This window comes from Dermochelys coriacea, chromosome 8, assembly GCF_009764565.3.
Source record: "Dermochelys coriacea isolate rDerCor1 chromosome 8, rDerCor1.pri.v4, whole genome shotgun sequence".
Lineage (NCBI taxonomy): Eukaryota > Metazoa > Chordata > Testudines > Dermochelyidae > Dermochelys > Dermochelys coriacea.
Genome location: NC_050075.1, coordinates 72,296,701 through 72,312,865, shown reverse-complemented (window position 1 = coordinate 72,312,865; position 16,165 = coordinate 72,296,701). Strand labels below are relative to the sequence as shown.

General features: G+C 37.1%; 1 protein-coding gene across 3 annotated transcripts in view; it reads right to left on the bottom strand.

Annotated features, from left to right (window-relative positions):
• The window catches only part of DPYD (dihydropyrimidine dehydrogenase), a 542,721-nt gene that overhangs the window by 324,386 nt on the left and 202,170 nt on the right, over positions 1-16,165 (bottom strand). For all 3 annotated transcript variants that reach the window (XM_038414838.2, XM_038414842.2, XM_043490641.1), the window contains exons 6-8: positions 14,674-14,870; positions 10,345-10,426; positions 4,796-4,883 (exon numbers count right to left, since the gene is read on the bottom strand). In XM_038414838.2, the coding sequence (XP_038270766.1) occupies positions 4,796-4,883; positions 10,345-10,426; positions 14,674-14,870 (367 nt within the window). The remainder of the gene's footprint in view (positions 1-4,795; positions 4,884-10,344; positions 10,427-14,673; positions 14,871-16,165) is intronic.

Sequence of the window (16,165 nt, the reverse complement as noted above, 5' to 3'; positions counted from 1 at the left end):
ACAGTTTGAGTCTCAGAATAACATTTTTAAGCATTCACTGCCAGCCATGTGTTTCTATGCTTAATTGCCATTTTTAAAAACACTTATTAAACTACAATGCCAAAAGCTTTAGAAATTGAGCATTTAGCTAAATGGAAGTGAAAAGCAACAACCATTGAGGGTGAGTAAGCGCAATGGAAACCTGCCATATTGATTTAAATTGCTCCTCCTCTCCTCCCCCCTGCTGCAGCCTTCCAGTCCTGTGTAGAAACTGTCAATTGTACTAATTTCTATGATCATTTTTTGTTCTATGCAAATGGGATGTGCCCCCAAAATTAACTTTTATTATTGACTTGAGGCATGATGTGAATTCAGCTTTACAAGGGTAAAAAGCTGTAATTCACTTTCACTTTGCCCTTCTGAATTATAATGTTCAGTAAAACACATGAGGTGATGTGTGCCACCAGAATCTGCTAAGCAGAGATCTCTGTGGAAAGAAAACTGAAAGTGGGCTTACAGGACCACATAAGGGGCAGGGATGAAGCAAGCAACTCACTGAATCCTCCAGAAACAACAGGAACATAGTGTTAACTCAGTCCACATAATGGGATAATGGTAGGCTGAAGGAAGCAATTGGAATACATGGGAAGGCTAATATCATCCCCTTTGATTGATAGTGCGTGCTTGCCATGTGTTACTTGAGTATGCAGTCTGGAGGTTATGTTGGATCCCCATCTGCTGTTGGACGATCACATTGCTGCAATGTCCAGGCGTGCTTTTTGCTTATTTGCTTTCTCTTGGATACAGACCATGCTATGGTAATGCATGCATTTGTCACCTCACGCTCCCTATGAATTATTACACGGCACTCTATGTGGACTACATCTTATCTGGAAAATTAAGCAGGTGCAGAATGCAGCAGCTCGTACATTAAGTGATAACTCTTGGAAACAGCATATATTATCAGTGCTCCATGACATATATTGGCTGTCAATTTGTTTCTAGGTAGAGTTTATGGTGTTTTTTTACCCTATAAACATCGAAATGCTATAGGATCTGCCTACTTGAGAGACTATCTCTTCTTATGGCAGTATGTCACAGCTGCAATTCATAGAAGACTTCAAGCTTGATTCGTTTCATTATAAAAAGAAAGGGAGTTAATGATAAAACATTCTCTGTAAGGGTTCCTTTCCCAAGATCTGAAATAGCTCAAATTTGTTCAGGGCACACTGAAAAGCCTATCTATTTGAGTGGCAATAGGCTGAAGGGCTGACACAGGTGAGGACAAGATTTGTTTGGTTGAAAAACATGGTGCAGGTTGTAATGCGTACTGGCCACATGGTTAATGGTCAGATGATGGGTGACAGGATTCAGAGAAGAAGTGCTTCCTGCTCTGGTCGAATTCTACTTTGTGGCTCCAATGTTCTTTTGCTTTTAAATATATGCAAAGGGTACCCAGAGCTTTTGGTTGGGTTCCCTTTTGCATGGAGTTAGCACAAGACCCAATTCTAAAGTTATTAAAGAAATAAATGGAGAGGTTGAGATCTTTGACCCCACACAGAAGCCTCACCACATGCTTTTCTTCCATATACTTGCTAATATTAGGGATACAACCTTAAACATGCCTCCTACGATGCCTACTTTCCACATGTGCTCTCTCCTCCTCACTTAGACCCATTTCACCCCCTAGTCCATGACACATTCCTCTTCCTGATGCAAAATTCCAGCCCTGTGATGTTCAGGGTTCTCTAGACAATTTCAGCCTTCACCTGCCTCGAAGACATTTGTCTCCACATGGATGCTCACTCACCCCATCAAACTTCTGGACACTTGTTCACTCCCATATCTCCAAGTTCTTCCTCACTTCCAAGAGGCATTCCCTTGAAAGGACCCACTACTCTGTGAAAAACTCACATACTCCTCTTCCCACCTAGACACCCATCTTCTTTCAATCATCTATTCCCTTTTACTTCCACTCCTCTGATAGAGAAAATTGAGAACAGCCTGGTCTTATTCTACTAAGTGATTGATCTTTTGAACTGAATTATTACAAGCTTACAAAACTGTATTTGATGCAAGCAACGTTATTAAAAATTTTTGCTTCCAACATTCAAGTTAATGTCCAACCTGTGGTTCCTCCCCCCCCCATAAAAGTTTAGTAGACTAAGAACACAAACAGAAAAACCAGTGCTCAGAATCAACATATATAAAGATCTTTAGTGGAACGCATAATAAATATTCTTTTGTGCTATACACCCAGCAGATCCAGACACACAGTGGGCTCAGTTTGCACTTGCCCTTCCATCTTCCTCCACCCATGCTCAGGATCTAAGTGGAATGAGGATCACTGCTCACAAAAAGAAAGTGCTGGTGAGAGCTCCAGGCAGCACTCCACAAGGGGGCGTAACAAGTTGGCTTAGGGGCATAGTCAAGGACTCAATCCTTCTTACATGTCTGCCAGCCTCTGGCAGCAAGGGTTGTTGTGAGTTCACAGTACCTTTCACCAGCCCATGTATGGAGTGTTATACACTCTGTTCCCCTTCTGTTTCCTAATGCATTCTGTTTACATGTGGCCGAAGCAACTGGTGCACACTACCTCCGCTTGTCTACTAGAACTCTGCACCTGCTCACTTACCCACCACTTCTCTCAGAAGTAAAACCACTATTTGGCTCTGTATATTTATTTATCTGTATTATTATTTATATGTCTAGATTTACATAAAATTAAATGCCTTTATTTAAAAAATGTTGTGTGCCAGGATAACCTTATTGAGTGTAAGCAAGAAGACAATCTCTCTATAGATAAGATCCAGCCATTCTACAGGTAAAATACACAGTGGTAAATTGACAATTAACCAGTAGTGACAAAGAAATTTTCAAATGTTTGAATAAATCTATGTTGTAATATCTAACAATGCTGATGCTGTAAGGATGGATGTTTATTCTAGCTATTAAATATTGAGAAAACAAATGCTCATTTATGCATTTCCCTCCTAACTTCCAGGATTTTATAAAGCAAAAGAGTTAGCAGAGGAATAGTCATGTTGATTAAAACATAAAAGAAGATAACCTGGCATATTGTCCTGTGTACAATTATACAGAAATATGACCTCATGGAAATTCCTACGTGTGGAATGTCTCTAACAATGAGAGGATTTAGGATTATATAAATCACAATGGTTGGTAGTACAGTATAATCATATGAGAGAATGAACCTGGCAAAGCTTATTATCCTGAATATCCAGATGGTAAACAACAGTTGTCGCTGTACTAAGAATTACATCTCTCTAATCAATAATAGGAAGGAACAGTTGGACAACTTATTTCCTATTATGTTCACTTAGACAATGTCTAGATCAATAAAGAGCATTAAGCCTCATGCCAACAGTAGACAGTATATGTTCAACATGGCTCTCATATGTTAGGGATGGGTAGTGCTGTATTCCAAAATACTTTTAATACATAACCTAATATAATTAAGCTAGCAGTAATGGTTTAAATATCAGATGGGTATTTTTATAATGGGAGTGGAGATGAAATTATTATTTTAGTTTAAGTAGAATTCAAAGCCAACTTATTTTGTTAAAGCCAACCCCCAGCATAATTCAATTTAGCTCTGAAATCTACCTCTGAAGGATGGTCGATTCTTCTTATAGGGGAAAGAAAAAGCAATAAAGCACAGTATCACCAGCTTACATATTCACTAGCTAATTATGGGGGTATAGTAAGCTGTTCACAAAAATTGAAAATTGTGCTCGCATATCCCTCAGGCCAGAATGGCAATTATTGCTAGTAACTTTCAGTACATCCACTTTTGAAACTTTTCACTAAACAATAAGTAAAGCCAATCAAACTAAATTTCTGAAGGGCTTGTTGAACTAGCATATGAATTGTTTAAGTTTATGTCTGAACAAATTTAAGTTAAAACAAATAATCCCTCCCCACCCAAAAAAATTAAACTAACAAAAAAACCCACTGCAACGGTACTCTGACTCTCTTTCCAACTTTCAGAGTGAAAGAATAAAGGTGCAAAGTTCTTCCTCCATCAGTAAGGAAAATGGAAGCAACAGTGGAAAGCATTGCTTCTGGTTATTTAACTTTGCGATTTGAAAGCCATCTCATGGGAAGCAACTGAACTCTCTTAGTAAGCTCTCATGAATATATCTATTTTTCAAAAGCTTCATCAAACTGAGAAAACCTGTAAGCTGTTTTGATCCTAGTTTTATAATTTATTACACACACATATATAGAGTAAGCTGCATAGAGTGTTTAGATGAGTAATTGGAGAAGAATTTCAGTACTTTCAAAGTTCATGAAAAGTGTTGGAAATTGGTGTCTGTTGGTTACAGATATAGTAAGAGCTGGCTGCAGCAGTGCAAGCTTCTTGATTCTATCATACCTATGTCTTTCAATCCTGATCAACCCTACAGGGAGCCCAAGGTACAATAGGTTAGGTCTGTGCATAACACTATTTAGTCTTTGGTCTCTGTTGAGACTTCCAGACACATTGCCATTTAATGCCAATTGTTATGGAGTTTTTTATTATATGCTTACCTGTCCACTAAGAACCATACAAATCATTTCACATTTACCAGTGAATTGCCATCAGGCAGCAACAGCTTGCAGTAACTGCCAGGGAGAGCCAGATTCAAACCAGTCAAACAGATGAGATAATTTTTTTCTTACCACATCATCTGGTTTACACTGAAGACATTTAAACTTGTCTTACTAAGATACTGAAATACAGCCCATTTATTTGCAGAAAATCATTCTCATTTTCAACAAAACAAAATAAAGGAAAATAAGACATTCCTACCTATTCCAATGAAGACTGCTTTGTAGCCATCTTCCTTCAAGGTGTTAATTGTCATTCCTTCTATTCCAAGGCCTTTACCACAAACTATCTAACATAAAACATTAGAAAGATTTATTAAGTAATCTGAAATTGATCATTAAAAATTGGTTTAATTTCTATCATGCTCCTCTTACTGGCATCTCAAAAAGTTTCATAATGATCAATTAATCAAATAAATAAAATATTTTTTTCAAGCTAGTCTTACAGGGCCAGACCCTCAGATCTCATCAAAGTCGGGTAGTGGGCATAAAATGGCTTAAAGTCACCTTTGTATTCCCCTGATAGTGGGGGCAGCCGAGGGTCTATTTGGTTCCTGGCATAACAGCAGCCAGCAACAAGCAAACAAACAGAAAAAGAAAGAAAAAACCTGTTCATGGAACACAACAGCACAGCAAAATGGTAGTTTTAAATGGTTGTAATTGATACTGGTTTGGTAAAGAAATATCCCCACATGAAACTCAGGATTTAAGAAACCTCATCTGGGAGCAAGGCACCAGTCTAGGGAAGGTGTGGTAAACAGAACAATCATCCAGCACATTAATCAGGAAAAAGTCTTGGGGGTTACTGTGAAAAAATCATTGACGCCACCAGTGTATTGCATAGAAGTAAAAAAAAAGAGGAAACAAGATACTAGATAGGATTAACAGCAGTCAGAATATCAAACAAATAAGGTGATCTTACATGCAGTACTAGTCACTGTACCAAAGGAAGGGTAAGATAGCCTCATTGGGGATGCAGCAAAAATTAAACTAATTTAAGATTCTGCAACTGGACCTCTCACACCAAGAAGCCCTGCTCAAGTGAATGGTGCTCTTTGTGGGCATAAGGACCCACCTATGCAGATTCAACAACAGGATTGGGGCTTAAAACAACATTAGGTTTGATGAATCTTTATTCTGTGGAAATATTAAGGGGACTGTACTTCCTCTCAAGGAAAAAGATAAGAATTCAAGAGAACCTAATAGATTTTTTCAAAATTAAAAACATAAGAACAGCCATACTGGGTCAGATCAAAGGTCCAGCTAGCCCAGTATCCTGTCTTACGACAGTAGCCAATGCCAAATGCTTCAGAGGGAATGAACAGAACAGGCAATCATCATGTGATCCATCCCGTTGCCCATTCCCAGCTTCTGGCAAACAGAGGCTAGGGGCATCATCCCTGCCCATCCTGGCTATTAGCCTTTGATGGACCTATCCTTCATGAATTTATCTAGCTCTTTTTTTGAACCCTGTTATAGTCTTCGCCTTCACAAGATCCTCTGGCAAAGAGTCCCACAGGTTGACTGTGTGTTGTGTGAAGAAATTCTTCCTTTTGTTTATTTTAAACCTGCTACCTATTAATTTCATTTGGTGACCCCTAGTTCTTGTGTTATGAGAAGGAGTAAATAACACTTCCTTTTTTACTTACTCCACACCAGTCATGATTTTATAGACCTCTATCATATATCTCCCCTTAGTCGTCTCTTTTCCAAGCTGGAAAGTCCCAGTCTTATTAATATTTTCTCATACGAAAGCTGTTCCATACCCCTAATCATTTTTGTTGCCCTTTTCTGAACCTTTTCCAAGTCCAGTATATCTTTTTTGAGATGGAGCGACCACATTTGCACGCAGTATTCAAGATGTAGGCATACTATGGATTTATATAGAAGCAATATGATATTTTCTGCCTTATTATCTATGCATTTCTAAATGATTCCCAACATTCTGTTCACTTTTTTGACTGCTCCTGCACATGGAGTGAATATTTTCAGAGAACTATCCACAATGACTCCAAGCTCTCTTGAGTGATAACAGCTAATTTAGATGTATAATTGGGATTATGTCTTCTAGTGCGCGTTGCTTTGCATTTATCAACATTGAACTTAATCTGCCATTTTGTTCCCCAATCACCCAGTTTTGTGAGATCCCCTTGTAGCTCTTCACAGTCTGCTTTGGACTTAACTATCTTGAATAGTTTTGCATTATCTGCAAATTTTGAATAGGACTCATCCCAGTATAGACCTTTGGGGGACACCACTATTTACCTCTCTCCATTCTGAAAACTGACCATTTATCCCTACCCTTTGTTTCCCATCTTTTAACCAGTTAAGGATGGAATTAATCATTTGGGTTTGTAATTGCATTTGTTTAATCATATTTCTTCTAAATAATCAATGGTGCTCACAGTCACTTGCTTCACTGGCTGGAGTGAATCAAAATATGTAAAAATAGGAATAAATGCAAACGAATTTATTTCACTGGTAGTAGGTTCACAAAGAGCAATAAATAAAAACAACAAGCACTTAGAACTGCTCATTGTTAGATCTCAAAGAACTTTACAAAGGATAAGAATCATATTCCCCATTTTCCAGCTGAGGAAACTGAGGCCCAAAATGGGAAGTCATTTGTTCAAGGTCACACACCAAGTCTTTAGCAAAACTGTGATTAGCAATCAAGCCTCCTTATTCCTGTTCCTGTGCTCTGTACAATGGACCATGGTGCCTGAGGAGCATGGGCCAAAACTTATCTTAAAACAATACAAATGGGTTCTGAAGCAAAGAGAATAAATGAGCTCAAGAGAAACCTAGGCTTGTTTCTGGAGAAGACAGTGGACTGAGGGATTGATTCGCCAGTTTAACTGGTATAAACCCATTGAAATCAGCAGAATTACTTTAGATTTATACTAGCAGAAGTAAGGGCAAAATTTGGCCCTTTTGTTATTAAAGAAAATGCTAGTGTGTTTCGTCTACATCTTAAATGGCATAACAGGGCTCATGCAGCCTTCATTGTGCTGTGCTAGTGAGCACTTCAGTAAAGAACTTCTGAGGGGGACTGCATGTCCATGTATGCTGTTGAAGATAACTGTGCGGCAGAGCTCACAAGGAAACGCATACAATACAGGTCAAAAGTGGGCATGTCAGAGCAGCTGCCAGAGGATCTGCACAGAGCATAAATACCCAAAAGAAAATCAGATCTAGGAGGAGAACATCAGGCTAAAATGCATGTCTGCCCTACACCTTACTTCCTTTTGATGGTTAGTATTTCTTATTCTAGGTCTCTCAAATTTTCTTCGTTCAGGACAATCGTAATTTTAGTTTCTTGTGTGTCAAATTTTATTTCTCTATTCTCACACTTTTTGCCCCACTTCATCAGTGCAACAAAAATTACATTGAATCTAATGGCTAGAGTCTCTAGTGTCTGTCTATTATATTGTCTTCATTTAAGATTTAAATATTTCCGCGTGGCCTTTCGGGTTAAAACAGTCAGCTTGGCCCAACAGGGTGAATTTAGCTTAAACAGGAAAGGAACAATTGTAAATACATGCATGATTCTTTCTAGCTTTTGGTTTTGTTCATTTTCATTGTTACTCCTATACTTGTGATGCTCCACTGTATAAATACTTTTTATAATGCTGCCTCTCTCACTCTTATTGAATTTATCTGAATTCCCTTTTAGAAATTTATGAAGATGTGTTTTCCCCGTCCCTGAAAACATGGAGGATGGAAAATGTAATAAATTTTATTTAAGGACTGACCCTTTCTTATTTTCTCCTTTTATAGATTAGGTATAAAAAGCTGTGTGTAGTTGTGATCCTTTTGACTATAGACTGTATATTCAATGGGTACAAAATACCACCTATGACTTAGTATACATTTTTATTCTAATATGTACATATATTATGAAAACTTAATAATGGAATTTAAACTTCACTACTAATTTTATGTGAGGATTTGCAATCCCTTAAGGCCTAGTCCTGTAACCTTTATCTATCTGAGTAATTCCTACTGAAGTCAACCGAATTACTCACATAAATAAGTAATACTTAGTATTTATACAGTATTGCATTTTCATCAAAGATCTCAAAATGGCTTACACAAAGGTACGTAAAATACTCCCATTTTATAGAGGCACAAAGCTGAGGTACTTAGTTAAGTGGCTTGCCCAATGTCACAGAGCTAATCAATGACCTAGTTTAGAATAGACTCCAGGGTAAAATTCTGTGCTGCAGAATTAAGTGGCACAGCACGGAACTCTCACCTTGGGAGGAGGGAGTGGCCATGTTGGCTTTAAGCTCTCAATTTTGTACTGCTCCAAAACTTCTGGAATAACGAACAGACTTGGGGGCTGGTCTAAATTTTGCAGCCTGTCGTCTACTGATTATGAGCCATAGCACAGTCTAAAATCTCTGTAATGCTACATTCTGTGACTCCTCCCTGATATGCCCAATGCCTTCAGATTTCCCTCTAGTATTCCCCTCTCTGTCACAGCTTCTGAGGGGATGCTTAGAAGGCAGCCGTATGGCTATCTTTCACAGTCTGGAACCAGGGTAATCGTCTCTTGACAAGATCTGGGCTTTTATGCTATGTCTACACTGCAGCTGGAGGCATGCCTCATAACACAGATAGACAGATATGTGCTAGCTCTCCTTGACCTAGCACACTAAAAATAGCAGCATGAACATTGCTTCAAGGATAGCAGCGTGGACTAGCCACCTGAATACAATCCATCTGACCCCAAATCCCCACCCATACTGTAATGTCCACACAGCTATTTTTACTGTGCTATTTGAAATGGAGCTAGCATGGGTCTGTCTACCCAAGCTGGGAGGCATGCTCCCAGCCATAGTGTAGACTAACCTTACAGTCCCTTTATACCACTCCAGGCCTTTTACTGAGCATAGAGGTGTTGAAGGGGTGGGGGGTGAGGATCTCACCCTAGGTCTCATGATTCCCAGTCTGCTGCACTATCCACTGGACCAATATAAACGACTATGAGTTAGGATTACTTATATGATTCTTATATGACCTTAATCAGTGAAAAAGTTTTATCTAGTCTTCTGTGTAAGGGTTTGATCCTGAGATATGTTCCACACACATAACTTCTAGTAAAATGAGCAGGAGTTATACACACTAAATACATCTCTACAACAAACACTGAATGAACAATAAAACAACATTCCCATTATCTAAAAATAATCAAGAAGTGTTGTTTGTTTAATAAAATACAGCCAGTGCAAAACTATTGCTTTCCAAGAAGTTGAATTACTGTTATTGTTTATAACAGATCATGTCACTACTTTGTTAATTTAATGCATGTAATAAGTAAAATAAACATCAATGTGAGATTGCATTACAAGCCATTAAAAGAAAACTGGGTTGGAGGGAGAAGTGTCTAATACAAATGTATTAAGTAGTACCAAACATGCATGAAAACAACTTGATTAAAGAAATCAAATCATTCCAATAGCTACATTGAACCCCTAAAGCAATTTAGGAATTTGTTTCTTACAGACAATTAATCACATGCAGGCATGCCAGATGAGAACTATTGATTGCCCTTTTCCAAACTAGTGGCATTCAGACAGCAGACAGACAAATGCCCTGAGCAAGAGGAAGCATCTTCCTGCCTCTGCCTAGCATAGCTTTTAATTGTTCTTCACTAATGTGCATGACATTTTGCTGTTAATCTTTGACAGAGCTCTTGCTCCTTTTCCTTTGAGCTATACATAGGCAGATTATAGTTTTCATTACCTTCACTCCAAGGTCCTTCATAAGCTCAGCTTCGAAATTCACTACATCATATGGCAACCGGAATTGAGGGATTTCAGATGTACTAGAAAAAACAAAAGAGACTGTGAAACAATTGACAGTTATTAAAGAGTCAAGGCTTTTCAGTTACTAAACATTAAACACATACTGTGCAAATCTTGTGAATTTTGTGTCCATACAACGATGATTTTCAAGTATTTAACAGAACTGTGAAGGAACATGACTCATCTAATTAAAGAGATTCAGTATTGACAAACCAAAATCATCCACCTCCAAATAGGAAACAAAAAATTATTTTCTTTTTTATCCTTTTTTACATAAGCCCTTTTACGTGTTAACAAGAATTCTAAATACTGTTTAACATTGTCCAGTGCTGTTTATTGCATATCTCTGTTAACCAGTAACTACAACCAGTTTGATAAAAAAACTAAGAGGTTGATCAGTTTCTCAGCGAATCACAACTACATTCCTTCTTCAGTAACAATATCTAAAGCGAACTACTTTTGCTTTCTATAAAGATTAAAAATACAGTGTCACAAGAGGTTGTAACCATTAATAGCTAATCCTTTTCTATATTTATAAACACTTTCTATGCTGAATGTGCCCACCTAACAGAGAAAGATTCTAGCCACAAATGATGAAGTTACCCAATAATTAATAGTCAAACTTCCATTTTTTTTTAAGTTGGATGTCTAAATTATTTTCTAGTCAATGCTAGGCACATTTCACCCTCCAGTTATATTCTACACGTTTCCTTACATTCTAATACACTGTACAAAGTCAGTAATTTGAAATAGGGTCTTATTCCAGACTCACGTTTACTATTTAAATTAATGTATGTTTTTACTTTGCTCTTTTTTTCTTTGTTCCTGTTTTCAATGAGGATGTTGAAGCCTTCTTCAGTGTCCCAATACCATAGATTTACTGTCTCAGGGGTATTAATATATAGGGCCAGATCCTCAGCTAGCATAAATCTGCACTGACTTTGATGGGACTATCCCAATTTATAACCAGCTAACAGTCTGGCCCATTAAGTCTAGTGAAGACCACTTTAAATGTCTTCATTCAATAAAGATAAAATGATACAACATCCAGAAGGTGAAAGACACTCCTAAAGCTTCTGGAAACTAATCTCTTACTAAAATTAATATAGTTATAATTTCCGTAACAAAACCCTGGGACAGAAAGATTTGTAGTAGCTCCATTTTACATATTATTATTGGCCACTCCAACCCCTTTACATCTAACTCTGACACATTGGCAGGTTTCATTTATTTTAAGGCTTGTCAACCATAAATACATAGCAAAAAAGTTGACTTTACTACTTTCTTTTATGGTTTCAAATACTGACCATCTTGGTGCTCTTCTGCCCCACATGGAACTAAAAGCATTCTATATTTGAAATGTATGTATCATGACAATGCAACTTCCATGTCACAGTAAGAAAAGAGTCCAAGACAAAGGATAACAAAATAGAGATTCAATAAAGAAATCCATTAAAATAACAAAATCTTATTTCTCAACCCATAAATATATTTGTTGAAGGCCTTTCATTTTCTCAGATATGAGAGGGGGCCAGTATACCACTGGTAGTATTCAGTAGCTGTCTCTATTCCCAAGAATATTTTCCTTAATTCCTTTAAAAAGGAGTGTGTGTGTGTGTGAGAGCATGTGTGAGAAAGAGAGAGAGATCAATACTGTTGCACTTTGATGTTATAGAAATTGGAATAATCTGCTGTCTTTCTCCCAGATAAATATTCTTCATACTAACTATAATCCTGATATACATGCTCAGAAAAAAAAGAGCCTAAAAAAACACCAACACTGCATCTATAAGGCAATTGATTCCAAATACAAAAGTAATTTGGCCTTTTTAGCCACTTTGAATTATTTACAAAGTCACTTAAAACAGAATCCGGGGCAGCTGAATTTGTTAAAAAATATTAGCAAGGTACTGTGGTCACAGTTACGGGTGACAGCTCTCAGATTAACTTCCCTTCTAAACCAATGTCAAAGTGAGAGCAAAAGTAGTTAAATCCATGTTCTGTCTTTATTCCAAATGTGGAACTCCCATTAAATGTCAATGGGTGTTTTGCACAAAGAATGAGAGTAAAGCATTGCCATGATTTAGGGCTGCTACTAATCTTGTGATCTTCCAGAATGGAAAGTGGAAAAGAAGATCACAGACCACATGAGAATGGGTGACTCCTCAAGTAAGGCCTTTTGGAAGGAGACAAGGTGACTGAAATTTAAATTTAATTCACTAAGAAATGTTATGAATGGGCACAAAGTAAAGTTCACATTGCTCAGATTACACATGCATTGATATATATTTCATGTAACTGAAGAAAGGGTTACTTTAAATTAATAACAAAGTTGCAGCATTGAACACAAAGTAGATGTGAATTGTCAACAGAATAAAGTGATAGTGTAAGAAACAGCCTTTTTTTAAAAAGTGACTACATTGACTTTCAATAAAATATTTTTAAAAACCAAAACATGCTACTTCATTAAGTGGACAGATACGTCTTGCATAAAATCTACAATCCCCTATGGCAGTTGATGTTAGTAAAATGAGTCTGTGTGGTGAAGTGTCTATAACACAATCAGCTAAATTAACACTTTTGATAATTAGGCAGAACAGTTTTGAACCTAAATGGAAGTCATCAGCTCTACTTTTCTAGGATTGCTTAACTCTCTGTAACCTCCAGAGATTAAATATTTGACACTGAGGATCAAATTCATTCTGGTGTCAACTCCATTAACTTCAGTGGTGTTGCACCAAGGACAGATTTGGTTCTCCTTTTTACACTTCACTGTGTTTTTTTTTAAATGTGTGATATTTTATTTGTGTGCTGACATTACATTTACCCAGTATTCAAATTCTAAAATATATTAACACACATTTAGAGATGTCACCAGTCTTGGAAGACATAATCACAATTACAGTCATAATGGGAGAAATTCATCCCTCAGTGCAGAGGACCTGTTAAAATACTTTCTATGTGGTGATGGTGTAAGTGATGTTCTAGTGGTGCAGAAAGATTGCAGTACTGTCCTGCACCCTGACTGAAGAAATGGATTCTATCCTTCCATTGTATAGTTACCTGCAAAAATCCCATTTAGTCGGGCTTTGTAAAAGGCTAGGGAAATCAGGTGTGAATTTCACCCTTACAGAATGATTTATTGAAGTTATAAACACAGATTTCACTCCAACTCTATGTGATGATTGCTTTGTGTTTATTTTCATGTATATTTGCATAGGGAACTTCATAAAATCATTCTAAATGTAGAGATTTCCACCACATTAAAATGCTTTTAAATTATGTTAAACAACTCTATTCATTATTGCACGTGGTAGAGCTAGAATCACAGCAATTCATCATCCTTTAAATATAACTTTTGGACTTAGGGGAGGGTGTTCATCACTAAATTTTCTAAAGGATTCATCTGGTAATACCTGTGAATACTGCAGCTTTGTATTTTATAGAGCAGACTAAAAGTGGGTAGAGAACACCCATCCAGTATTTCTCAGAATCACCACACAGAAGTGGCTACTCATGGCTGTCAGAAGTAAACAAAAGATATTTTGCGTCTTGGATTACCATTTAAATGAAAAGAGATGTGACATTAATCTTTTTAAAATATGCAGACATAGTGGGCCTGATTCTTTGCTCTTTCAACTGGTGTAATGGAGTGAAGAATCAGGCCATTTAGCATGTGACATTCCAATGTATTAAAAGTCTGAAACACTGTACATTGTTGTTTACTAATGCAATAAATGAGCCATTAAAATAGTTAATATTCGGCCATTTAGAGACAAAATTCAAAAAAAAATGTATAGCCACTTTTTGTGCATGCTTCTCTAGCACCTGAGCAAAGCCTCATATAAGTATATACCTCAAGGATTTGCATACACAGATACTGATGTGATTGTCCAACCTCCACTGGCAAAAGCATGTATGCCCTTTTGAGAAGGCAGATCTCAGTTCCAATTCTTTGCATACCTCCATGGCTAAATGAAAAAGCTGCAGATGTGAGAACTATGTTTCCCTTCATAACTGTCATATATTAGTCTACCTTTTAACATAATTTGGTTCTTTATAGTCACAGAACTTGAATGGAATTTTCAAACATATGTGCAACTAAGGACAATATTTAACATGGATGAGGAATGTTGTTTGTTTTTTTAAGTGAATCTTTAAAATTTGTCATCATCTCCCCTGAGTTTCTGGTTTGACCAGAGTTGAATAATCTGTATTTCATATGCTACCCACAACCACAGAAAACAGCCATTTGCCCAGTTTTTACCTTAAGCCACCAATGTATTCCTGTTTTTCAAATATGGTGATGTCTGAGTAACCTAATCGAGCCAAAAAAGAAGCACAACTTATACTTGCAGGCCCAGCACCAAAGAGAGCTAACTTCACATTGTAGGCTTCAGGTATCTTTGCTGGGGGAGGTAAGAAAGGGCTTCTAATCTGAGGAATATTCATAGCTTTGAACACCTAAAAAGAAATACATTTAAGTAGTTAAATACTGTACAATAACAACCCCAATATTCAAACTTTATTACAAATGGCTTTAAAATACTGATCACAGTGTAATTTTCTGCTAGTATTATTACAATTTTTTTATTTCAGTCCATTAAAATAGACGACCATTATATAAATGCATACAAATGTTCATTTGGATCCATGTCCGGGGAAAGGCATTTCTTATGGAAAATCTTCCACTGCACAGCAAATAGACTCCTCCTCCCATCTCCAATTTGCCAGTCAATCGTGCCTGTCTGAAAAGTTACTCCCCTAGCTCCCTTCACCCTTTGTGCACCAGTACAGCTCAGAGCAGGATTTAGTTATCAAAGACTATATCAATATGGCAAACACAATTGCAGGATGTTTTATAATAATCTCCCATGACTTCCCATCCCATGTAACCTTTCATGTTACAGCAGCATTTTGTTCTCAGTTTTAGTTTCTTTAGGGGTTCTTTTCGGTCTTTACAAAGCTAGTAATCTAGGGTGATATTCTCAGATGGTATAAACCATGATAGCTCTATTGGCACCTTAAAAGGACCAAAGGACATGATCATAAAAGGAGACATTATTGGAGAAATTAGCAATATGTCAACCATGCTCAAGCATCACCACTTATTTTTCCCTTCATAATATCAAATTTATAATAGTAATAAGTAGGGATCCTAGAAATGCATTTGCCATGGAAGAAATGCGGAATTTGCAATTTTTACAGAGAATCTTTAGTTTTTACATTTTGTGAAAAAATAAAAAACATACAGTAGAACCCCATGCCACTAGTGCACACACAGGGATATGGGGATGCTTCAGCTCTATACTGTGGGGCTCCCACTATCAGATTTCATTTTAATAGCAGAAAAACTTTTTTTTTTGGATTTTTATGGGTTTTAGTGGAGAATTTTGGTTTTTTGATCATGGAAAACTAGGATACCTGGTAATAAGATACCATGCATGGAATATTTCTTTATTTCATTTCTCAGGGGATCAAATCACTTGGCCTTCAGCCTGATACTTTATACTGCCACCAAATTCATACAACAATAGAAACTAAAATACCTGGAATTACTCTGCTTGCATGAGTAATTAGAAAGTAGGGAAATCCCAGAAAGTAATATAGTGTGCACAATTAAATATAGCCTGCAATGATGAAAAGTCTGCACAGAGTCCCAACGTTACTTTAGGATTGAGATTTATGGGAAACAAAATTCAGGGATGGAGAAAATCCCCATCTGAGAAGGAGAACACTGCAAAAAAACAAAAGATGTG